General features: G+C 39.3%; 1 protein-coding gene across 1 annotated transcript in view; it reads left to right on the forward strand.

The window, feature by feature from the left end:
- SLC9A9 (solute carrier family 9 member A9) overlaps positions 1–27,087 on the forward strand; it is a 529,357-nt gene that overhangs the window by 157,515 nt on the left and 344,755 nt on the right. Inside the window, exon 6 of the mRNA XM_037153405.2 lies at positions 7,519–7,624. Coding sequence (XP_037009300.1) covers positions 7,519–7,624 — 106 coding nt within the window. The remainder of the gene's footprint in view (positions 1–7,518; positions 7,625–27,087) is intronic.

Here is a 27,087-nt window from a genome sequence, read left to right on the forward strand (position 1 = left end):
AAGACAACATAAATTATTATCTCACTGTAGGTCGGCAGTCCAAATTGACTCCACTGGCTTCTCCACTGTGGGTCTCGCAAGGCCAAAATCAAGGTGCCGACTGACTGGGCTTTCATGAAGAAGCCCGAGGAAGAATCTGCTCACTTCCACATTCGCTCAGATTGTTGGCAGAATCCAGTTCCTTGCAGTGTAGAACTGGGGTGCTGTTTCCTTGCTGGCTGAAAGCTGGGGGACACCTTGGTTCCCAAAGGCCTTTTTTTGGTCCTCACAAGTGAGTCCCTACATCTCTTTCACACAATGGTGTGTGAAATCCTTCTCATACCTGGAGCCTTCCTGACTTCTTTTTTTTTTTTTCTTTCAGTCTCTCTTCTGCTGTATCTCCCTGACTCCAAGCAAAGAATTCTATCAGCTTTTAAGGACTCATGTGATGAGTTGGAGTCACCCAAATAGACACATACAATCTGCCTGTTTTAAGATAGACTTAATTATACCTGCACCGTCCCTCTCGTGTGTAAGATAACACAGAAACGGCTCCCAGGCACAGGGCATGGACTTCCTTGCAGGGGTGGGCTGTTTTTTGGTCGATGACCCAGAGTGATGGCAGGAAGGAGTGGAATCACACGAGTCCTTTCTCCCTGTATTTTCCTCCTCCCTCTCACACAGATCCAATATCCATTCTTCTCAACATTCCTCTCATTTACCCTTAGCAGCTTTGCTAATCTGCTTAGAAATCAGGAGTAGTCACCCTCCACTTTAGAACTGCCTGTGATGTCCATCGGGTCTGGATCCGCAGCTTGTTTCATCATGTTGCAGCAGCAGAAAAATTCATCTGTGAAGTCTGCTTATTTGATGGGCACCATGATCATGACTAACACAATAGTCTCTTTCCATAGTTACTACACTAAATGGGTCGCAGTCATATTTTCATTTCTAAACTTTGATTTCCTAATGACCCATCCAAACTTCGGCGGCTTCATGACTTCACTGAGCTTTTCTCTGAATCTGCTTCATGATTTGCAAGGAAACCATTGCCTACCATGTTTATTTTGTAAAATGGCAGGGGCTTCAGCCATAAACGGTCTGGACCAGAGAATGCTTGTGCAACAGGGCGAGTCGTGTTCACTCAGGTACTGGGCATACTGCAGGCTCCCCACCAAACTGCGCCGTGGCTCCTGACACCCCACTGCGGGGAAGACTGGGTGTTTGTCCAATGTTTGTCTTCTGTACAAAAATTTAGAATATTTCTGTTGGTGATACATTAGAGGAAATTTGTAAAGCACTAGCAAATGTGCCAGCAGGTTTCACCTCATAAGTTCCCAAGTACGGTATCCGGAAAAAAACATCCCCCCGCTCACTTTATTCTCAGGTTTCTTGCTTTCTATTCTTTATATATGTTACTTATTTTTCTATAATGTCAAGCATCATGATCTTCTGAATACCTTTTTATACTCTCAGTGACTGCTAAAGACTCCACTTTGGTTTTTAAGCAAAAGAGGAAGTAGATTGTTTTGGAAAACCGGGTTTGACATCAAGGGAAGGGCCTATGAATGCGGCATTTTTAGTGTGCAGCCAGGTATTGAAGAAAGAATCTCTCTCTGCAAACACATACCTCCCCTAAGAGGACATGCACAGATACAAATACTAGTGACTGAAATGTGATTCCAGAAATGCACTACTGGACTTACTATGAAAAGAATAATTTCCTCATTGAAGAGTTAGTAGAAGTCATCTACATCGTGCCAAAACAATTAACTGTTTGTTGTGTGGCCAAATATGCTAATATACTTAGATGTAGGGAGTCTCTCAAAACAGGAATCCAACAAGACAATTAAGCTCAACAGAAAATAACTGGAGGGGCTATTCTTGTCACCTCTTTCAAAAATGATGCTTAGCTAGAAAACAGGGACAGCTACCAGAGGGGAGAGGGGAGGGAATTTAAGGGGAGAAAGGGGAGGGATTTAGAGGAACAAGTATAAAAGACACAGAGACAAGAACTAAGGGGGGTGGAAATGGGAGGGAGGTGGGGAGCATGGGGCGGGGTGGGGCTGGGATGGGAGAAATAGAAAACTGTACTTGAAAAATAATTAAATTAAAAATTAAAAAAATTTAAAAAAATGATGCTTAGCTAGTATTATTATTAATGCATAAAGTTAACCCATTACATAGAGCTAATGCCTTAAGACCATGGTCCTGAAGCTTTCTGGTGTCACAACCCTTTACAGATCTTCCAGATTAGGAACAGCTCCCCACAAGGAGTTTTTGTTTATGTGTATTGTACTAGCAATGCCTACCATAGTAGAATTTCAAAGAAAGTAAGCATTTTATTGATTTATTTAAAATAATCACAAATCATTTACATGTTAAATAACATATCTGTATGAAAGAGAAATTTATTTCCAAAACAAAGCATTTACCAAGAAGAGTGACATTGTTTTACATTTTTGGAAATCTCTTTGATGTTTGGTGAAATAGAAGACAGCTGGATTCTCACATCTGCTTCTGTAATCAATTGCATTACCACACATCCTATAGCCTCTGAAAAATTCCACTGTGCACAGATAAAGAAATAAGTATGAAAAAATGCAAGTAACATTCTTATATAATTCTGAAAATGTTTTTGACCGTGGGGATCTTCCAAGAGAGGTCTCAGGAACCTCAGGGGTCCCTGGGCCATACTTGGAAACCACTAGAGCTTCTTTCTCCCAAGGACCCCTGATGAGGAGGGCTGCAATAGTGGGCTTGCATATAGTATTTTCTCTACTGCTTGGTCTGTGCCATAATGATACATCATAATAATGGCCAAAATAAAATTGCAATGCTTGCAGGGGTGTCCAGCCTTTTGGCATCTCTGGGCCATGCTGGAAGAGGAGAAGTTGTCTTGGACCACACATTAAATTGCATAAACACTAACAAAAACTGATGAGCCAAAAAAAGATTTTAAGTAACTTTATGATTTTGTGTTGGGCCACATTCACAGCCTTCCTGGGCTGCGTGCAGCCCTGAGACCATGGGTTGGACACCCCTGCTCGAGTTAAATCATTCGTGATGTTTTATGTAACTTCTGATTTAGAATGACCTCAACCAAGTAACATCTAGTGATTAGCTCTCTGGGTTTGGCATTGCTTCTCTGACCTATTTCAGAAGACTTAGGATTTCCAGTTGTGTTTCTAGGATATAATTGGCAGACTTACGAAATCAGTCCATGCATGCACCAATTCTGTTGCCAAGTCTTCACTGAAAAAGTTTAGGCTGAAAATAATTTCAGTATTCCAGCCTCAAGTTTTTTGGAAGCCTCTTTTGAAAATCTCACTAGGAGAAAAGTGAAGAAAGTTACAGAACAATTTCCTCTTCCATTCTCCCTCTGAGAAAAAGGAAACACATTTCACAATCATTACTTTTGGAAATGGAAAAATGCTACCTCGTTTATGAGAATACCTGTGTTTTCCACCTGTTAAGCCTGACATGATTCGGCTGCTCGAGCCTGAGACATTTTTGATTCTACATGTGTCGGAGAGAAGTGTCATACTGATGTTGACAGAACCGCCCAGATAGTGCTCTCCAGGGAGATGAGGCCGGAAGCCACAGGGGTAGGGACCGCCATGTGGTGCTGTCCACAGACCCAGGCAGGTCTTGTGCCAGGTTGTCGAGAGTTGCTGTGTTAAATATCATTTCAAATTTAAATTCCTTGTAAAACACCAGGAAAATATGGGAGGGAGAGCTTGCTCTTGGAGGTTCTAGGGAAGGGACCATCACTAAATCACCCTGAAGACTTAGAAGTGACTGAAAGAAGATCAAGAAAGCGGGTAGGTAAAAAGCCAGCTATTTAAAAAATTGCAAAATATTCTTTAAGAGTCCATACACTGAGGTGCTGGTAGGGTCAGGCCATCTGTACTTTTTATCTCCAGGTAGGATCGTTACATGTGGGCTTTCTACCCTGCAGGCTGTTCTTTTTTCTGACCCATTCCTTATCACCCGCTTCTCAGAAGTTCAGTCTACACCACAGCCTCCTCATTCACTCCCCACAGCCCTTGCTGTTTGTTGAAATGGTTTCTCAGATATCTCTGGAGATCCCATTCTTACCTAGAGGTGCTCGTGTGTGTAGTGTGTGTGTGTATTTGTGACTGTGCTCATGTATTTGAGCATAAGGTTTTATATGAGTATGCCCCTTACTACCAATGTAAGAGATAAAGTGGATTTTTTTCTAGCTCAAAAGTCTGGTAGGAAAAGGGTGTGTGGAGAAGGAGCCCCAAGTCCCAAGTGAGATATCAGAATCTGCCTCCAGGAGGTGTGTAGAACTAAAGTGTGACAGAGGTAAAAAAAAGACCAGCTACCCTGTTATATTCAGATTGTCTTCTCCCCTTGCTATCCATGCAGTGTCTGGAGTGTTCTTCTCATGCTGTCAGGAGAAGCATCGTCTAAATAAGCATTGAGTTTGAGCCCAGTCTCAGGCACATACTGTCCTTGCCAATCAGGGTGTGGGCAGAGCTGGTGTGAGCATGTCCACAGCTGCTCCAAAAGGTTCTCTCCTGGGAAGGCGCCACAGAGACTCTGGGACCGTCGTGTATAAGCCTTAGCCCTGCCAGCAAACTAATTAAATGGCCTTTTAAAAGCCCTAAGCTCAGCAGCAAGAGTGGGTGGCTCATTTCCTCACTCACCTATTCAACTCATTTGTGGTCCCAGCACATACTCCCTCTTGTAGGACACACTGCCTGGCTTCAGTTTGAACTATTTTGTTTCTCTGCAGGGTAGATGGGAATGGGAAAAGTAATAGCTTTCTCTTCTGTGTGGGATCACGTTTATGAATGGGAGTTCAGTTCTTTGTGCCAAAGGAATTGTGGGAATGTTAGAACCATTTTGAACAAAACTGGACATGTAATTAAAAGCCTTCCCTCCAAAGACCCCAAGTTCTGACTGGAAAGAAGCGGGGCCCGTCCCAGCACAGGGCGGCCTCTACAGTCAGGGACGTGGGGAAGCTGCCAAGGGCCTTATCTCCATCCTTGTGGAGGAATGAAAAGTCATAGTATTTTCAGAGTTTGCAAATACAAAGAAGGAACTGCAGAAACTACAGTCAACAGTACACCTGACGTGGTAGAATTTTCTAATTTAAGAAGAACTTTACTCTTATTCCACAAGATGCTAGCAAAAGAAAAATGCTATTAATTAGTGCTCCCCTCCCCAGCTGAAGCATCTTTGTTTTGATTTGATGTAGGGTCCTGACTCTGTCCCACACAGAGAGAGATTGCTTAACAGAGGTCATTTCTGCCTCTCCCACCACCACCTGCAACTTTGCCTATCACGATGAAGGACCTATTTAGCTACAATCATAAAATTGATTCTATGGTAAAATGGGATCTCACTAACTGTCATGCCAGTTCCTGATGTTTTATTTCTGTTGCCTTTGCTATCCCAAATCTCGTTGTTGAGTTTAATACTCCTTCTTCTGGGATAAATTTTTAGTAAGTAAAAATATGTTTACAGAAATTTGTGCTAGGTAAGGTTTCCAGCTGATTTGTTCATGCTTAGGATCATGACTAGCAAGTATGCCACACGTATTCATGCTTCTTTTTCCCTATCACCTGTTATCTATAAATGTCCCTCTAAGATCTCACATGAACTCTCTTCTCTTTCTGTATACCTTACTCTGGCAATCACTCCCACTCTGTGGCCTTATGTTTCATCTATATGCTTATAGCCTCCAAATTCTTTCTTATGTCCTTTATTTCAGTTTTTTTTATTTCCATCTTTCTTATTTAAATTTCCACTTGAAATTCCACCTGGCTATTTGAATCAGTATGTCTGAAACCAAACTTACTGGATCCCCTGTTCCACACACTAATTTCTCTTATGCTGCACCATCTCCCAATTGCCCAGGATTGAACACCAGAGTCACTCTCTGCTGTCTCTAGCACCAAGATCCACCAGTTCTCCATCGTAAATACTATGGGGGCTTTGTTTCCTGGGCTTTACCCTGCCTGATATTTCTTTTTATTCATTCACTCATTAAAGACTTACTATATTCTATCACTGTGCTAGAGAAGGTGAGAACCAATGAATGAGGAAAGTACCAAGCACCGTGGTCACTGACCTATGAAGAGTCAGGCTGGTGGATGAACAGGAGTTTAGGAGCCTGAATCAAGGACTCTTCCTGTTTTGGTTAAACTTCTCTCTTGCAGGGAAATTTGGGAAACCTTCTAGCTACACATCTCTTGTGTTCACTGCCCTGCTGCCTGAGTTCATCTCTAAAGTTTGAACTAGATAGTGCTACCCTAAAGACTAAACCCTTTCCTGGCTCCACTTCACACAGGACAAGTACCAAACTTCTTGACCCTATGTATAAAACCTTCAAACTCAGCTTCCCCCTCCCATAGCACTTTTTATACAACATAGTTATTAACTTCACAGCCCATAAAATAGGAAAGGAAAGAACAGAAATTAAAATGCCCACTCTGCCTTAAAAATTTACCATCAGTATTATTTTCAATCACCCTTTTTTCCCCTTTGGCAATCAACTCAATGAATCACTTTCCTAATGATGGCTGTTCACACTTTGCATAACTGTTTCAAATGACAAGACACTACACAGTTTTGATGAGCACAGATAATCAGCATGCGATTATTTCCTGTCCTGATGTACTCACAGGTGCTTCGTTCGAGTTCGTGGCAGCCCACCAGAAACACATCCTTAGGTCTTGCTCTTAGGAATAATGAGTCCCTCTTTGCAGATGAGATTGACCTCAGGAGAGAACAAGAGCCAGGTGCCGTGTACCTGTTCCTTCACTGGAGTAGATCACTACAAAACATTCATTTATTCATTCATTCACTTGGTCATTCGCGCATCAAATACTCACTGAGCATTTGCCAAGTACCCTGTGTTGCAAAGATTGGTCCTAACCCTTGGGAGCTCACAGTCTCTTCTGTGATAAGTTCTGTGATTTAATGCAAATGCTGGGATCAAAAAAGGAGTGAGACAGGTCTCAGTGGTCAGGGAAACACTTGAGAGGCTTTAAAAGATTAAATTGAGTTTTTTATAGCAAGAATGTGTGTGTGTGCATGCAAATGTGCGTGTGTTTATGTATTTAAGAAATGGGGGGATGGTAGCACATGGATGGGAAAGAAGTTGCTGTCCTGGTAAAGGGAACCCAAATGCAAAGGTAGTTAAAAAAACTTCACCATTTTCTTGGGGGGTAATTATGGTAAGTTCAGTGTGATTTGAGAGAGGCATCAAAGGAGAGGCAGGCAGGGGTGCAGAGGGACATCCTGGGGGGTAAACAGGGTGCAGGTTACAGAAAATGTGGGCAAGAAGCTCAGATTTTCTCTATAAGCAGTGGGAGCCCAGAGAAGTCTCTAAGCAAGAGGAGTGGCCTATCAGATGAGTTTTTGAATAAAGGTCCCCTGTGGGTATAGAGGACAGATTTGAGATAAGCGTTGAGTGAATGCTTTCCTGAGTGACCACAGCCAAGTACAGGTCCATGGCTGTGTCCCAGCTGACTCTGCATGTTTGTGTGTGTTTTTTCCTAGTGACAGTGCTGGCCATCTTCCACGAACTGCATGTTGACCCCGACCTGTACACACTCTTATTTGGGGAGAGTGTGCTGAATGATGCAGTGGCCATAGTGCTAACATAGTAAGTACCAGAATTCGGCCAATGTTTCTTTGGTGATGTGAAATAGGCTTCCACTTGGTGATAATTCCTACTGCTTTTAATAGCATATTTTGTATTATGTCATAGAGATACAGACAAATTCTAGCTTAGCTTTCAAAGAATTGTTACAAAAGAAAATCTCCAGTATTGAGTATAATTCATTAGGCACCTAATGTCTAACTCTGTTAATAGGTTTCATGATTTCAGCCTGTTATAGCATACTATGGAGAAGGTAACATTTATTTTCTTCTCAATGTACATATTTAGCTGATTCAATTAGGGTTCCTAAAATGCACATAGTGAGCTTTCTTAATTTCAAATCAATATGATTTAATTATGTCCCTTATACGAGTCATTTTCCAGTTAATAGACTAATAGAAACCATTATGTTTATAATAATCTTAGCAAACAATTGGAAATAGAACTTGAGAGTCAGAATCCTCTTTTCACTTCTCGATGCAATTATGACGTGTGACAGGAACACAAGCAACTTGAAATTATCACATGACAAGTGAAGCCGACAGAGCTTCACTAAGAGCTCACATAATTCTTCCTTCATCCTGAAAGAATTTTCTTTTCGAGGTGAGAACGAATGCTCTTTCCTCATCTCCTCAGTGGACACCATTTATATTCAATAAATGCCACTTCAGTGGCTTTCCCTGTGTCAGAGGTCTCTTCTTGGTTTTATATTTAAGACCACCATTTTGGGCAACTGTCAAATAACCACAGGAAAGTAACTATCCACCAATTATATGCGACCACAGGATTCAATCCAAGATGTTAACTACTTCAGATATGTTTGAAAGTGTGTTATGAAATAAGAAAGGACTCTTAGAAGTCAGGTCCCGAGAGGGAGGACCCAGCGAAGCAGCTCAGTTCCTGTTTCCTGCCGGCTGACATTTTGAAAGGATGCTGCCCAGAACTGCCCCTCAGCTCAGCAACTCGCAAGTAAGAGTCTCCAAGTAAACGTGTTTCACCCGGCCACCAAAAAGTGCCCTTCTTGCATTCAGGGAAAATATGGGAGTAATTTAAGAGCAAAAGCCACGGCAGATTCACAAATGCTGAAGTAAGCTTTTAAAGAAACACCAAGAAAATTAATTAGGACATCAGGAATCCCTGTCCAAGAAATACAAATACTATCAAAGACACACTTTTCAAATTTTTAAAAAATCTGCCAAGTCTCCTATTTTCACTGTTTGAGCTGCCAAGTTATAAAGAGCCGAGCAAAGATCCAAACCATGGACGCACGAATGAGCCAGGGAAGAACAACTTCGCCACAGCAGAGGGAGTGCTGGCCTTTCCAGGGCAGCACTTCCATTTGCAGCAGTTGCATTAAAAATGCAGACTCTGGGGACAACCGTTGATGCTGCTGATTAAGCACAAGTTGGGGGGTGCTTTAAACAGTCTGTTTAGTGTCACCTCAGGTCCACATCAGCTATTAGTGGAAGTGCCTTTCCTACTCCCCTCCCTGGCCATCAAGATCTCCGCCTTCACGGCAGGAGAGGCTTGCCACATTAGCCAAAACCTTGTGCCCCCCAGCTTTGGCAATCCAGGTATTGAGCAGAGTGACTCTAAAGAATTCCATCTTTAAAGTAAAGGTGATCTTACATTAGGAATACCTGACACACACAATAATATCCACATGTTGAATCTGCAGGCTTTCTTCTGCCTGGGGCCTTGGAGTCCACCAGAGCCTCCCCTGACCTCCCCTGAGTGGACAGATCTCACCGCCCTGGGCATGGGCTGTCTGCCCACCAGTGCCTCCACCTAACCCAGTTACCCATGTTTTGTACTCTTGACCATTCTTTCTCACCTGCTTCTTAAAGTTAGTGTACAGCACGGGATATTCTTTTTGTATATCTACTTAACACATGCACCCTCTTTTCAATGCCCCAGCCCTACACTCTCTTTCACCTACTTTCACTCTTTCTAGTTCCCTTAGAAAAAAACCCTATTTAAAAATTATTAAAGTTTTCTGTGACTTTCAGACTACTAGTTGGAACATCTGTCTCTCTACCCTTCTCTCTCTGCACGCTAAACCATGCGTGGCAGGTACCTTCAAGTCCTTGCACCACAGCATCGTTTCTCCCAGCCTCTGTTTCTGCCTCATCAAGTCTTTTACTTCTTACACCATCTCTTCCTTCAGGGCCCACTGGTCCACCCCTCCCCACACCCTGGCCTCCATCAGTCCCCTTCCAGTGCAGCGTAGCAACCATGGCTTTACATGTGTATTTGTTGTTTAGGTAGTAACCTTTTCAACACTGTCTATGAACTCGAAATGCATAAGAATGGATGAAAACCTCTTCTGTGTTTTATCTTTTTTAGTTCCATGTTTGTGGGGTTTTTTTAAGTTTAGAAATAGTGATAGAACTCTTCTGTACCATGAAAAAGAAAAATTACACATTTTTGGTGTGAAATCAAGTATGATTTAGTCATGGTGGCCCTTGGTGGTGCCTCCAGAGACCCTTTGGAATGGCGCGCGTTTCCGTTCACCGTCTCATCTTCCACCAGCAGACCTCCTTGCTTCAAAATCATCCTCTGAACTTTGCATAGTTTTAAAATTTTACATGTTAGTGTACTCCAATTTTCAGACACTATTTATAATTGAACTTAATAATCACCGTCTTGTATACAGCAGCACGTGGTGAGTGGTATCCGTATGGGTTAAATGATCCAGAATTGTTCATCTTAAAATGAAAGTAACTTTATTTAATGTAATAGTTTTGAAATTAACCACACTGCACCACACTGCTATTTGAGGTGTATAGAGAATGTCATGCCCAAACACATGTGTATACTAGTTCATGCAGGAGCGAACTCCACATAATGGATTTGCATCTCTAAAGATTGTTGAGTAGGTTGTGGGAAAAAGCATAAGATAAACTGAAGAGGTCTAAGGAAGGATGTGTGGTTTTGATTCTTAACCAAGACATTACTCTCTGAGGCAGCCTGGTTGAGGAGAAGGAACCCTGGGTTTAAGTTGACAGAGCAGGTGTCAGGATTGCCAGGAATTACTTGTGCAGTTATCGCAGTTGACAGGAAACCAACCCAAAGCAGGTAAACAAAAGGGGAATCAGTGTTGGCTGATGCATCTAGACGGCAGGAATAGAAATGGCTCAGGAGAGGGCCCGGGGGCATGAACAGGACTCCTTCTATTCTCACTCAGCTTCTTCAGATTTAGCTCCCGTATGTGGTCACAGGGTGGCCCTCACTTCCAAGAGCTGTGTCATTCTTTAAGAACAGAGGAAAATTCTCTGTCTCCCAATTTCCAGCCCAAATCTCAGTATAGCTCATAGATTTCTATGCCACTCCAGATCCACGTGGAACTAGTCACTGCAGCCAGGGAAAGGTACTGCTCAGGTCTGAGACACATGCTTCATGAGTTCAAAGGTGAAATCAGTTTCATTTGGAAGCACACAAACTAAGTCGGGGGAACAGTGGGATTATTGCTTAGGGTGATAATGCTACAAAAAGGAAAAGTGAGTAGATGCTGGGTAGAAACAAAATCAAACAAAACCTGCAAGGCCTCTGCAGTGACTACACTTAGCCATGAACTCTCTGTGCTTGTTTTCTTATCTGTACAAGGAAAGTATAAGTTACATTCTATATGTAAAGTTCTACATACATCACAAAATTATTCATAGCAATAAAAAGAGCAATCTAGTTACCTCCATAATTTATATACTCTTTGCTATACAAATAAATATATACTTAGAATAATTCATCTAATCTTTTATATTAATATCTTTTATTCTACTCACACAGATCTTCTGGTTCCATTAAAATGAGTAAAGATAGACCTGCTTCTAGTGAAACATTCCTTCATAAATATGACATTTTATGATCCAAGGAATATAGAGAATAACCATTTTTACGTATGATTTCCCCTGTTATGAATGAAACACTTATTTAAAGCATACCATTGGAAGTTGATAAATCAAGAAATAGAAGTTGAAGTATATTAAAGTTATACAGGAACTCACAACAAAAATTAATATTTCTTATAAAAAATTAGGTGGAGGAAGGTAGAAGGAAAGGAAGGGATAAATTAATGAAAATACCACATCTTTCATAACAATAAGTCAGTACCTACTGTATAGAGTTGGTAAATCAAGAAATGGAGACATACCCATATTATTCAGAGTCAGAGGGCCACCATCAAAAGAAATAAAAACATAAATAGTGAAAATAAGATACTTTTCTATGTAAGACCATGGCTTATGAAAAGGGAAAACATATAACAACTTTTTGGTTTATATCCTTCTTTCCTGTCTGAATGTTTATATATGTTTGGATAATATTTATTTAAAATAATTTTTAGCTGATCAAGATATCAAAAGCAGAAACTATAAAAGCCAATTTATTTATAGCATTAGAATCAAATAGTCTCAACAGGCTAAAACCACTGCAAATGAAACTAACTGACAAAGGATAAAACAACGACAGCAATTTTGACACACATTTTGATAGGTTTATTGTGCTTATAAGATACAAGATGAACTGTTAATCTTACTACACTAAATGTACCGGCTATGTTACCTTAGGTAAGGTACTTAATCTGTCTTCTTCACATGCCTCATTATAAAATGAGGATGGGAAAGAACAATGACCTTATTGGCTGGAATTAAACATAGTGCACCTAAAACAGGGCCTGACTTGTAACATTAATAACATCAATAAATGTTAGGTATGAGCTGCCAAAGTTACTCTTGTTAAAGACCAATAAAGAACAAGTAAGAAAAATAGAAAAAAAAAGGTCAAAGGCTATCAGTAGATAACAAATAAGGAAAGAAATATAAGTGGTCCTTAATCCTATTAAATAGGATCAGCTTCAATAATAATGAAATAAAACACACGGACAGAGACAAAGGGCATGGTTTCGAGGGTGGGAGGCAGGGATGGGTGGAGCAGGGGCGTGTAGTGGGGTGAAAATGGAGACAAATGTACTTGAACAGCAATAAGAAAATAAATAAAGTAAACCAACGGTGGATATCAGTTTTTGCTTAGCGAATCTTCAAATTTTCAGAACTCAAGAGAGAAATGTCATATTTGCCATAAGTCAGGGTTTCTGGAAAGGACTTCTATATTCTTAGTGAAAGAGAAAAGTGATAAAACTTTTACAAAGGCAATTCAGCAATATTGATTGAGTCATTAGAATTTACGAATCTATCGATCCACCTATTTCATTTTTAGAACTTTGGACAAAGAAGTAATTCAGGTCGTATGTGAGTCTGTCCATGGAGATGAGTGAACTAACTAGAGTGAAAAGTTGTACATAAGGTACTAGTTGGTTGAGTACCATATTTTTTGGACCATAAGATACACCTAGGTTTTAGACGAGGAAAATAGGAAAAAAACTTTTGAAGCCAAAAATGTGGTAAAATATTTAATAACATAAATAACATAATATTTTACCAATGTAAATGTACACAGAACTCAACAGCAGCATTAACAACCATTATTCCTCCCAAATTTGGGAAAGGTGAGTCTTATAGTCTGAAAAATATGATAAATTATAACATATTAATATCACGTAATTCTATGTAGTCATTTGAAAATATAGAAAAAGCATGTATTGATGTGAAAAGTTATTTACAATATATTTCTAAAGAAGATAAGAAAACTTAAAAATGGCATATGCAGTTAGGTCTATTTTGGTAGGATCACAGCCAAATTCATATGTGTGTAGTTCTATCAAATTATAAATATGTTATATATGTAATCAAGTGTTAGTTGGGAGCACAGATAACTTTTGTTTTCTTCTGTCAGCTTACATATGTTTATTGGAAATAGACTGAAGTACATATGATCAACTCTGGTCCAAAGAACTCCCTATTAACATACTTGATAATTGACAATCTTCATTTCACACACAGTCTACATAGGTTTAAGTCTGAAATTGTTTTTATCCATGAAAGAACAGAAAGAGGGTATTTTTAGCTATTTATCTTCAAAAAAGAAATATTGCCCATATAGTACTGGAACTTCCACTTGTGAACTAACTCCACATGTGCAAATACCTCCAGATTTTCTCAGAGCTAAAATAAGGTCCTCATTAAACAGCTGGCTCTTGGATGACAATAAATACACAGGAAGTGTCTTTATTCCACATTAAACAAATTCTTATAAGGAAATTCAATGTTGATCATCAAAAGAGAGAGAGAAATGGAGCATTAGTTTTCTTTTCTAATGAGAGTGTTGTATGCTGCTTAGAGGTCCTTACTAGAAAATGTCATTTAAAGTGTCATACTGATGAATGCTTTGCACTTAGAGTGAGTGACATTTTGAAAGACCACATTTTTTTTATAATCCATACATCCTAAGAGGAATTTAACATAGAAGTTAATGAGATGACTATGAGAGTCAAAGAGCCATGCCACTAAGAGGAACCTTGAGATATTATCCAGGCATTCAAAGGAAATTTACTGAGCAGCCATATGAGGCAGACATTATGCTGAGCACCGGTGATGAGATGAATGGGTACAGTCGCCCATCGTGGCCGGCCCTGAGCTACTCCACACTGAAACAGGCAGGCAATAGCTATAACATAATTTAATACGTATGTGCAGCAAAACCTTGCTCTAAAAACCATCCCAGAAAATATCTGAATAGGGTTTGGTTATTAACACATGTCATTAAAGAAATTCCATTCTTCCTCTTGATACAGCATTTCTAAGTAGACTGCAAGCTCCTTGAGACAAGTTATACTTTTCTTCTTCCCCACAACATGTAACAACTATTTAGAAGGCTCCCAAATAATTGCTGCATATGAGTTACCAGTAATTTACCCTTTCAAATATTGATCCTCTTGTTAAAATGTATTTTAGAAGATTTTTATATTGCTTCCTTCAAATACTTGCACAGCCTTATTAGTTATCCTCATTAGCCCTGGTTCTCCCATCTGACCCATAGTTGTAAACATCAAAGTGATATGAAGGTGTCTTCTTTTGATGAGAATAAATGGAAATTGTTGTTGCAACCAACTGAGAAGTATAACATCTTTCTGAAGGTAATTTACTTTTATATCTACCTTGGAAACTGATAATCAACATGAAACACATTTGTTTTGATGTCTGTTGAGATATTGCAGTGATTAAAAAGTAATTTTTAAAAAAGTTATGGCCCTTTTGTCTAAGGGGCCCCTTCCCCAGCCAGTCAATTCTACACTGATTCATTTTTTGGACACCAGGTGGCATCACCTGGCAGGAGTGGGAGGCTTCCTGGCCTCCTTAAGGAGCAGCAGGGAGGCAGGGCTCAGCTGCCCTCTGCCTGCATGGAAGTCAGGACACCCCGTGTTTTTTGCCCACACCCTGCCTGCTGCTGCAGTGCAGCTTGCTGTTTTCTCATTCCTGATATCTGGTTCCTGTTTCCTGCCTATGACTCCACTGTCCCCCCTACCTTAGTTCTTAATGGCACTGTGCAGATTTCTGGGAATTGACCTTGGCTTTATCCTGTGACTGTCCCTGTCACCCAGATTAGCTCTGACATTCACTCACTGTTTCTCATGACTTCCTTTGCTTCACGTAAAACCATGCATAAAACACTGACGTACCAAAAGTAAATAAATAAAATAAACCCATGTTGAGGGGTTTTATCTCGATTGTATTGCACTTTCATTTATTGAGATATAAGTCAGAAACTCAATTCAAATTAGCTTAACCCAAAGGAATTCTTTGGCCTATTTAACAGGAGTCAGGCCAACTCTGGGCAGCCAGATCTCAGGGATTCAAATACGATTGTCTATTTTTTCTTGTCCCTGATTCCTTTTGAATGCTAGCCTCACTCTTTCCTAGTACAGATAGATGACTTACTCTACAAAGCAGAAGAGGGTGACTAATGACATCTCCAGGCTTATATTGTTCTGACTCAATATAATAATTAATTTTCTTAATATTTGCATATCAGACACAGAGAAAAACTTCCATTAGCTCTGCTTGTTTCAGACAATCACCTCTAGGCCAATGACATAAGTCTAAGGGAATTCAACATAATGATTGGCCAGATCTGAATCATAGCCCCATCCCTGGGGTCAGCAGTATGGAATCTATTAGTAAAAGAAAGTGATTGGTCCTGGCTGGTGTGGCTCAGTCGGTTGGAGTGTTGATCTGTAAACCAAGAGGTCATGGGTTCAATTCCAGTCAAATCCTGGGTTTAGTCCCCAGTAAGGGCACGCACACATAACTGGTGAATATTTCTCTCTCAAACTAATGTGTCTCTCCTTCTTTGTCTTCCTCCTTTCCCCACTTTCTAAAATCAATAAGCATGTCCTCTGATGAGGATTAAAGAAAGTGATTGGAGGACAAGTATAATGGACATCCCAGAACAAAAGCTGCCACATTTCACAATAATAGAATATTCAGAGCATGGTGGGTTGAAATGCACCAGTTAGGCTCTGTGCCATTACAAACTGAAAGGGATGCTTTATTTTAAAAGGCTAGAAGTCTTTTCTGCATGTAGTAATAATTCTGAAGAAGAGAAAAGAAATTTCCCTGGGTGTAATGAGTGAGAGAAGTCACGGCAAGAGTAGAAAGCTACCCGTCAGGGGCTACGTGATTCGGGGCAGGGCGTGGACCCAGAGGTTTAGAAGCTGGAGTCAATTTCCAGGTGGAAATCAGAGCCCTGTCTGTGGGCTCACATGTGGCACTGTAACTGGAGCAAAGCTCTTTGGATAAAGCTGGGACTCTCCAGGTGCCCCCTCAGTCACACAGACTCTGTCCATCCTCCTTATGTAATTAATAGTGAGAAAACCTGCCATGATTTGTAATTCGAATCAAAACACCTGCCCTGAACAGTTGCGATATAGAAAATATGAGCAAGTAAATGAAGGCAGAAAGTTTTAAGGACTGTTAAAACATGTGTCTCAGCCTCATTTCCCTTTCTTTATTTTCAAATATGCCTTAGGGCTTTGAAGTGACCCTTTGTAACTCAGGCACATGGAAATTCCACAGAAAAAAACAACCCTTCCTGAAAATGAGTTCACAATAAAAATTTACAGGCCACAAAAGGAAATAACTATGAAGAAAAGCCAAGAGATAAACAAAAAATTAAATCCGAGGAACAAGCACCCTAAAACACTAAAAAGAAAAAGATAAAAATTTGAGATCAATTATAAAATGGGCATATTAAAAATGACTGAAGGGATAAATGGAAGAGCCAGGTTTTAAAAAATTAACAAAATAGAAAACAAAAGAATATTTCAAAATCAAAGTGTAGATCCTGACATTAAAAACCAATGTCAGTATCACAGTTAGATGTGATAACTGTCATATTAAATCCAGCTGGTGAACCAGAAGATAAAGTTCGCAAATAACACAGAATGCAGAACAGATAAAAAATATAAAGGTCTGGTGAAGAAACACGACAGACAGTGTGAGCAAAACTCAGAATAAGAATTTTAAAAAAAGAAACCAAAGAAAATTGATTTGTAGCAATATCTCAAGAGATACTGGATAATAATTTTCTGGAATTGAAGAAAAATTGAAATACCATATTATGTCCAGAATTGGATAAATTCACCAAATGCCTTATAGTGAAATGTGAGATCATCAAAGACAAAGTGAAAATCTTAAAGCAACCAGAGAGGATCAATGGATAGCTCACAATGGGAAACAATTTGGATGACAGCAGTTTTCTCATTAGCAGTAACAGCTGCCAGAGGACAGTGAAATAATATGTACAAAGTATCAAAGAAAAATAACTGACAATCAAGGTTCTAAAGTCAATGAAAAGTAAGAATGAAATTAAGGCACTTTCAGATTGACAAAGTTTATCACTCAGAGAAAACCAATGATAAAAGTAGGAAATGGGAAGACAAGGAATGATAAGTAAATAAATTGGTGGAACAATCCTAAATCTAACAAGGAATGACTGACAAAAATAATGATGAATGGGAAGGGGTAAAATTGAGGTAGAACCAAGCAATCCATAATGTACCACAAGATCAAAAGATGGTGGACATTGAATGGTTGTGGAGGGAAAGCTATCTGTGTAAACAAATTGGAGGCACAGGAGAGCTGTTTTATTAAAGCAATCCAGTTTGCACTCACATAGCCATGTTCACCAAAATGTTTCTCTAAATGGTGCAAAAGAATCTGATGACAGATGACCCTTTGCAAGTTGGCTTTGAAATGCTGAAATCAACTTACACCCGCTATGAAACTCTATGAGGGTATCCAACCTGCAGCCTGTGGGTCACATGCAGCCCAAGATGGCTATGAATATGGCCCAACACAAAATTGTAAATGTATTTAAAATGTTATGAGATGTTTTTGCAATTACATGCCACAATGTGTTTAATGTGTGGCCCAAGACAACTCTTCTTCTTTCACTGTGGTACAGAGACACCTAAAGGTTGGACACCCCTGCACAATCTTTAATAATTTCAGACAGTGCAAAAGTTTACTATATATTAGGAAGCCAGTAAAGCACTTCCCCTGCTACCCCTTCATTTTTCCCTCCAGATTTTAGGCTCTATCCTTTGTACATCTAGTGTCTCCAGTTGTGAGTTTGTCAGATTCTCTCTAGATGCTGTCCATTTTCTCTTTGTTCTCCTCATTCCTCTAACCCAGTTCTGATCCCCTTATGTTCTCATGATGTCATATGTAAGATCCACTCTAAGACCCCATCTGTTCAATCCCCAGGAAGAGGTTACTTCCATGGGTGGAAAACAAGGGACATTTCATACCACACCAGTTGTTGATATGCTGCATAATGAGATGCTTTAAAAATTCTTTAAGTGAACATGTGACTATGAGCTGACATTCTGGGCAACAAGCCAGTTTTGGAGAGAGATTTTGAGGAGGTAGTTCTGCCTTCTGCTATACACTGTCACTCAGTCATAGCAGCTCCTAATTCCTTTTAGCCCTATTGGACATTTTGGCTTTTTAAGTGGAGGGCCTGGACCGGCCATCCATGCACAAAGGGAGTTACTTGCACTTAGCCGAGTACAGAGACAGAGTTGGAAACCAGGGTGCTGAACATCAAGAAATTACTGACCCAAGGACCAGAGTGTTCATACTGGTGTGATCAGCTCATTTTCCTTTTGTAGTCAAGCTACTCAGGATGCTGAATCATAATCAGCATCTACTTTATTAATTCACCACAGGAAATTACTGTTGTAGAATTTCAAGTGCCCCAAAGATCGTATAGTGGAGCTGTCTTTCCTAGTAGGCACAACTGCACATAAAGACAGATAATATCCAGAGGGCCCTATGGTGAGCACTAGGACAGATGAAGGGTGAATAATGCACTGGGTCTTCATCTACAACCCTCACAAAAAATTACTTTTCTAGTTGGACTTGAAATTTTGAGGTGGTACTTGACAATCAGCCCCTGAATTTAATACCAACATTTAGGATAATTTAAACTACTCAAAGTTTGGTTGGATAACTAAATGTTGCTCTCTCTCCCAAATAACCAATCCTTCCTTGATTGATACATTGCACTTTTGTCACTATACCTAAGTGCCATTTGTCTTTATCTAATGGTCTTTGATGTCTGATGGGGCAGGGGACCTATAGTGATGCCTTCATTTTCTTTATGTTGTAACCATGGACATGACACTGATCTAGGGGCAGAGGATAGTTCATAACTGGGTATCAGGGCCATTTATGAGAAGCCCTCTATGAGAAGAACCAGTCACAACCTTGGCCTCTCATAACTTATGGTTTCTAAAGTTTGTCAAAATGACTTCTATTACTGACCTGATGCAAAACACCGTGCATTAAAGATTTGGGGAGGAAGTGAAAAGCTTCTCTTAGAGTCTGAATAAAGTTATCATTTTGGGGGAGGTGGGGCATATCTAAAAAGACAAAAATATAGTTTCAGGAGCCCTGGGTTAAGAATGTTTTTGTCCTAAGGCATATCTTCTTTCTAATACACTTAAGCCTGACTTCTCCTTCTGAAAAACCAAAAACATGCTTTCTATTTCAGGTGCTCAATTATGAATTTTTTTCCAAATTTTTTTTCAGAGAACAAGGGGCCAAATCAATATGCACTCATAATTTTGATCTAAATTGAAAGCTCTCTCTCTCAGCCTGGAGTATATATAGTCTGTTCATATTTCTCGGGTTCTGTAATGAATTTCCATGGCAGGCTTGCGCAGGTCTGAGGTGGTCTCTGCCTCACTGGGCCGTGTCATGCTCAGGGAATCTGATTAAACTTGGGGAAGAGCAGCTGATCAACCATCAAAGGTAAACTCAGGGCTCATTTTTCTAAGCCTGATGGCAAGGCCTGACTCCCTTACCAACTACTGGGTAATAAATGAACTGTCTTTGAATGCCTGGGTCCTGTGTTAATAGTTTTAAAGTGTCAATTGTTTATGGACAAGAGATGGGGAACTCTTAGCAATTCTCTTGTCCCAGGGTCCTCAACATCTTCTTTTAAAATTTACTTACTTATTTATTTGTACTGCTGGATGGCAGGCAGTATTTACTGAATGGGAAAGAGAGAAATCTTGTCACTATTTAGTTAACTTTCCATGGGTTAATAGCAAGAGATACTCATTTCAAAATACAGTAGAGTGAGTGCCAGTGAATTCTTCGGTGAAGAGAAACATGCAAAAGCAGGCTAGACACTGGCTGCTGTTATCCTGTGGCATCAGCCTCCTGTAGTGGTTTCGTCTGATTTTTCTAAAGGTGCTTAACTCAAATTACATACATTAAAGTCAAATTCTGGAGCCTGTGCCAAATAGCTTATTTCCAGAATGCAGTTAAGTAGTCAAATGGCATCTAAGGCCATTTGTGTGAAAATGCCATATGTGATGCCATGAGTTTAAACCCTACCCTATAACATGTTTGCAGATTGAGCTTCATTATCTTTATCCCCATCCTCACTTTCCTACATTGTTTTTACAAACATCAAAATATCTTCTAAGTAATGTTAATTTTTAATTATGTGAAGACCAGTTAGATTTCAGGTATTGTCTATTGTTATCATAATAGTCTGCTTTTAGCCTTTTCATTAGCATCTCTGTAAGAAAATATAGAAAATAGAAAAATACACATATATACATGTATGCATTCAATTTTTCTTTCTATTGGTAATTCTGGTAAAAGTTTTGGTGAAAAACTGATCATTTTAGGACATATCTCATGTGTGGGTCGGGTGTGTTACTTCTCCACGGGGAAGTAAAGGCCAGGCTGGGAGAACAGATTCAGTTTCCTGTTTTCTAGCTTTGTACCATTGAACCAGTCAGTGAGCCTCTTCAAGTCCGCATTCTAATCTCACCAAGATGGCAGCTCCACTATAGCTTTCTAACCTCGTCTTAAAAAAGAAAAATTTGAGGGGGATTTCAGAAGTGAGATTACACTGGAGGTACAGATTATAAAAGCAGTTAAGATCAACTTTATGTGGAAAAAATATGCAGAAAACTAAGCTCCATTAACTTATTAAAATGTTTGTAAAAGACTATTATGTCTATAAAGCAGGGATATATTGAAATTTAAAATATGAAACTGTAGAAATTTAAAATATGTAAATTAAAATTAAATACTTAATAGATGAACTTATACGATTTCTACTTTAAAGATACAAGCAACTCTAATGGTAAAACATTATAGAACCTAGACATCTGACCAGACAAAAGATTGGCATGCAAAAATCAATGTAGCTACAACTGATAAGAAATGGTCATGGGAAAACTAAATTGTTCACAAGAGCATTAAAATATAAACTAATTAGAATATCTTTAAATAATAAATCTTTATGATACCTGAGTAGAAAAATCTTAACTTCAGTGAAGTATAAGAAAGCCACAATAAATAATGAGAAGACCTACTATGAAATAGGATGGGAAGATTAATATTATAAAGTAATCAACCCTCCTCCCAAGTAAGCTATACTTTCAGCATCATCTCCTTCTAAAATTCTAACAGGAAATTTAAAGGTAATTTTAAAGTTCATAGGGAGCTTCTGCTTAAGATATCAGGATAAAATATTTTTATTCCACTAGAATCCCTCACAACAAACTAAAACCAAGAAAAACATTGAAAATAAAAAAAATTGTAGCCCATGAAATAGGGAAATAGTCAACTCCAAACCAGAAACTATGAAGTATGTAAGTATAAAGTATTGTTGCCAAATAATGTGAAATCTTGAACAAGAGATGGAAAGACACTGAGCCCAGGCGGCTCCTCTCGGGCCTGACAGCAGATCACATTACTTGGTGGACCAGCCAATATCCATTGTTTAGGGTGCAGATAAGATCATGTGGATGGGCCAAGAGAGAAATGAGGGAAAATAGTCTGACTCTTCAGAATGAAAGGTGAGTAGAGACTATGCTGACCCACATTCTAGCCTCCTAGCTAGGACAGTGTGGGAAGCTACGTGTGTGTGTGTGTGCGCACAGCAATTTCAAAATCAAAGCATAATTCATCTGTAATTTATGGGGCTTCTCTCTATGTCATCTCAATTTGAATGTCATAGACGTCAAAAAAGATGCATTCCCAAGAGAAAGGACACAGATTGAGGAACACATGATTGAGACAAACAACCAGTGGCCGTTTTAAACTATGGTCCCCACATTCTCTGGCACTCTTCCCATGCAGAGATAAAATTTATGATGTCTCCCCTTGAATCTACAAAATGCAGAGAAAGTGATGATATTCTTAAGAAACTAGCCCCCTCCACTCTCTGTCCTTGGGACACGCCCCTAGACCCCAGCCACTTTGCTATGGGTGGGCCCAGCTGCTCTGTGAGGAGACCTGGGGAAGGAGTAACACCGCTGAGACTTCCCAGGCAGCGGGGTGTGCTGTTCTCCACAAGGATCCCCAACCCTGTTTGAGGGGCCAAAGCTACCACGTGCAGCAGACATGAGCTAAACCCACAGAATTCTGCCCAATTGGAAGATCTGTGAACAAAATAGCTGTTGTTTTAAACCACTACATTTTGGGGTAGTTTGTTACATAACAACAGACAACCAGAAAAAAAAAACAAATTAAAATGGCAGTGGACCTTAGTTTACTCAACTCTCCTTTACCATTTTCCCTGCATTATTCCTTAATAAATAGCAAATCTCTATTACAGATGAGTAATCAAAAAGGAGGGAGTGGGACATGTTCATCAAAACTGCAAACTGGATTTTTAAAGAAATTTCAGCCAAAAAACAGCCCACAACTTCCAAACATATTTACCACAAAAAAATTTTAGACACTTTCTATTATTATGAAAAAAAACATGAATTTTCTAATCTATCATAATATATATGTATAATATATATATTTGGAGAAGAGAGTGAAGATTTGATAGAAAAGGCGTAAAGTAATTAAGGAGCATTAAAAGTGTGCTTGCAAAGCTCAGGGAAAAGCTGGAGAGATAATAAAATCACTAAAGAGATAAAAGACACTTTACAAGTAACAAAAATAGAATGCAATCTCTAAACACACTGTCAACAACATAGAAGACAGACTTGTGGAAATAACACAAAACAAGATAGAAAATAATAAAGATATAAGGATTACTATTGAGAATATGGTACCAACTGATGGTAGACAGTGGGTGTTTTTGAAGAAGAAAACACATGGAAAATAGTTAAAACATTTCAAAACAATATTTTCCTGAAGCATTGTAATAAGTAGATGGAAAGACTTAAAGAATCAACTGGGTGCCAGGAAAATTTCATCTGGAATCAACAACACCATGAGCTAATCTGACAGTTACCAGATTTCAAGTTTAAAATAATTACATAGGCATTTAGGCAGAAAATCCAAGTCGCTTACAACATCAGAAACAATTAGATTGGCCTTGGACTTGACCACAGGGACATTCAATTTCAGAAGATGGGAAAGCAGCACATTTTCATTCCTGAGGGGAAGAATCTGAAACCCAGGCCGAACTGGCCTTGCATTGTGAAGGCAGCGGGGTGGGTGTTCAGTAAAGAGTGTGGGGTGGAGCCTGTTTCTGCAAGACAAAAAGTTAAATGCTCAGTTCATGTCATTCCTAAAATGAATTCGAAAGGGATTACAAAGCTACATTTTAAGAAAAACTAAAATTATTAGGAGCCATTTCTATAACTCTGGAATGTTAGTGGTCTTCTTAAATAAGACCCAAATAACAATATAAAATACAGCCAATTTAACTACATACTAAATTTAACAGTTATATAGCTAGTTAGAAAACAAATTATAGTCTAGAAGAAAATATTTTCAATGTATGACAGTTTAATCTTTTAAATACAAATAAAACACAAATCAATGGGAAAAACAATACAATAGAAAATTGAATAAAAATGTGAACAAATAATTTACAGATCTCTGTATGTGTATACATATACATATCTATACATATACATATAACTGCATATAGTTAATTTTAAATGATATTTATTTACAAACTGAAAAATAAAAATTAAAATGAGACATTTTCATCCACCTGCTTAGCAAGATGTAAAGAGTTCACTTGGGTTTGGTTCAGCACTGACAGGGACAAAGAGAATCAGGCCCTTAAATACATTTCTCAGTGCCATCCCAAACTTTAAATACACCTAGCAAAACTACTTCTAGTCATGTACCTCAGGAAATGCTTGCTTACGTAGACAAAGATACCAGTACATTACATCAGTGTAAGAACAATGAAACGTGAACAGCAACATGTCTATATAAGAGATTAAATACCACCCACAGGCGAAGGAGAACTCTAGAGCCTTCAAAATTAGATGACATCGAGAGGTCTCTAAGCCATTTTAAGTTATAAGCAATGTTTCTAAAAAATACACACTTATGTAAAAAATGACATTTGTATATGTTCATATAAATGTAAGGGAATAACTTTCACATTGTACTCTATATTTTCACATTGCCTGAATCTTCAATGCAGAGAGTATATTTAGGTTATCCTTCTATAATCAAAATGATTTAAGTAATAAATGCATTTTTAATGAGAGTAAAAGTACCTTCCCCGTGGACCTGCTAGAGGTTTTAAGTTGTGTTTACTGCTTCACTCTGAGCTCCTCCAACTGGCACAGCCTTTGGCCCTGTATTGTCAGTAGGTCTCTGCCTCACCGATGGAGTAGGTGTGTAGTGAGGATCCATAGAAAAGACACTTGTAAAAGGTTTACATGTGTGTCAACAAAACCTGGTTTTAAATTATGAGAGCAAAACCCCAGGAATGCATGTGTCTATGGTATCAGAACAATGGACAGAAAATTGAAACCTCTGAAATCCTTGGCCAACTACCCAGTCATCTGACTAATTAGTGTGGAGACTTGATCAGTTGTTTTGGAACAAAAGAGGCCCAATCTGATCTGATGGGGCCTTAAAACCCCTGCCCAGGGTTGCGCCCAGGATTGTGGAACTATTACATCAGGCTCCAAAACCATGGAGACAGCTTATCAAATCAGATAAAAATGAGATATATTACCAAATGCATGGACTTCCAAAAATATAAATGCAACTTTCCTCTAGCTTCAAACAACACCTCAAAATTTTCCATTTAGATTCCTTGTTGCTCTTTTATTTTTCACATTTTTTATATTTTCCCCATTGCCATTTGTCCCCCTCCTTCCCCCTCTACCCATCACCTCTCCACGCCACTGTCATCTGTGTCCATGAGTTCTTTATCTTTTTTAGCTCCATCCCTCCACCCTCCCCACCTCCCCCAGAGCTTTCAGCCTGAAGTTCCAAATTCCTAACCATATAATAATGTGTTTTTTACATTAGAAAATACAGACTTTATTTGTTTTTTATTTAATTATTGTTCAAGTACAGTTTTCTGTCTTTTACTCCCATCCCAACCCACCCTCCCAGTGCTCCCCACCTCCCTCCCATTCTGCCCCCCCCCTTAGTTTTTGTCCATGTGTCCTTTATACTTGTTCCTATGAATCCTTCCCCTTTTTCCCTAAAATTCCCTCCCCTCTCCCCTCTGGTCCCTGTCAGCCTGTTCTGTATTTCAGTGCTTTTGGTTATATTTTGTTTGCTTGTTTGTTTTGTTGTTTAGGTTCCCATTAAATGTGAGATCATATGGTATTTGTCTTTCACTGTCTGGCTTATTTCACCCAGCATAATGCTTTCCAGTTCCATCCATGCTGTTGCAAAGGGTTGTAGCTCCTTCTTTCTTTCTGCTGCATAGAATTCCATTGTGTAAATGTACCATAGTTTTTGGATCCATTCATTTACTAACGGGCACCTAGGTTGCTTCCAAAACTTGGCTATTATAAATTGTGCTGCTATGAACATTGGGGTGCACAGGTTCTTTTGGATTGGTGTTTCAGGGTTCTTAGGATAATGTTTAAGAGGTATTAGATGTATGCATTATAAACTTAAATCAGGAAAATATATATATATACAAAAATTAAAGTTTATAGATGGGATAGAGGATCCCCAGCTATAAAGACTTTGTACTTTGATCTAAGAACTTTGGAGGCCAGGTCAGTAATTTAAATTTGTGATGGTCCAGGATACAAGACAATGAGAAGTCATAGGGACAGTGGCTAAGTGGAGGGTGCAAGTCCTCTGAAAGTACTTCAGGTTCAATTTTAAGTTTAAACAGTGTTATGACCAAACATAACTGGAAATGGTCAGTTTGTGACCACAGGTTTAATTGACATAAACTGTCCACTTCTATTAGAATGTTCTCATTGCCACCCCCATCTCAGACCACTCTCCATTTCCACCTCTACTTTTCATTCCTATTGTTTTATCAGCCAGAAATTTCCTCCCAAATCTTCTGTCTCCAAATGGTAATCATTTTGCCAAGCTGAGACCACATTTTGCCTCTCCAACAAACACTGGCAAGAACTTTCCAGCCATGAGTACCCTCTGAGAGCTGACATAGACTTTCAGAGTGAGACAAAGTGATAAAGGTCCATCAGTCCAGGCACAGGGACAACTGCTTTGCAGTCTGACCAGCAGGGGGTCACGCCACCCAGACCTGGTGATCTAGAAGGAAGGCAGGGTGACTTTGAGGAGCAGTGAGCTCTTCCTTTCACTCATCTCCTTCCTGATTCCCTATATCATCAAGCCATTGGTCCTGAGAATCAGATCGCAATTAGTATGGTCTGGTTTTGTTGGGCCTCCTCAATTTTGAGTGGCAAGGTGTTTTTGTTTGTTCATTTCTAAGAAAAAATTCATTGGTTGCCCAGATTTAAAAATCAAGAGAATTAACATGAAAACCTAGATTTCAGGGGGGGGTTGTTTGTTTTTTTGTTTTTGTTTTTTTCCAAAAAAGCTGAAAGGTGGGAATACAGGGGGAGGACAGTATCTCTCCCCTGGTAACAATGAGCTGGCATTTAGAAATGGCTGCTCCTCCTGTTTAACCCAGATTCATATCTCCAGTTAGTCAGTCTCCATATTGCCTCTAAACTGAGCCCAGGGACCATTTGCCAGGGCTGCTGAGTTTGCTCAGTGGCTTTGTGTGGGAGAGTTGAGGACAGGTATTAGTTCTTTTGCTCATGTCTCCATCAAAGGAGGAGAAGTAAAAGAGAAAGGCCTCCTTCACTCACGTTGCCTAAC

Source organism: Artibeus jamaicensis, unplaced genomic scaffold (genome assembly GCF_021234435.1).
Source record: "Artibeus jamaicensis isolate MK-2021 breed Jamaican fruit bat unplaced genomic scaffold, CSHL_Jam_final contig_466, whole genome shotgun sequence".
In the NCBI taxonomy this organism is placed as follows: domain Eukaryota; kingdom Metazoa; phylum Chordata; class Mammalia; order Chiroptera; family Phyllostomidae; genus Artibeus; species Artibeus jamaicensis.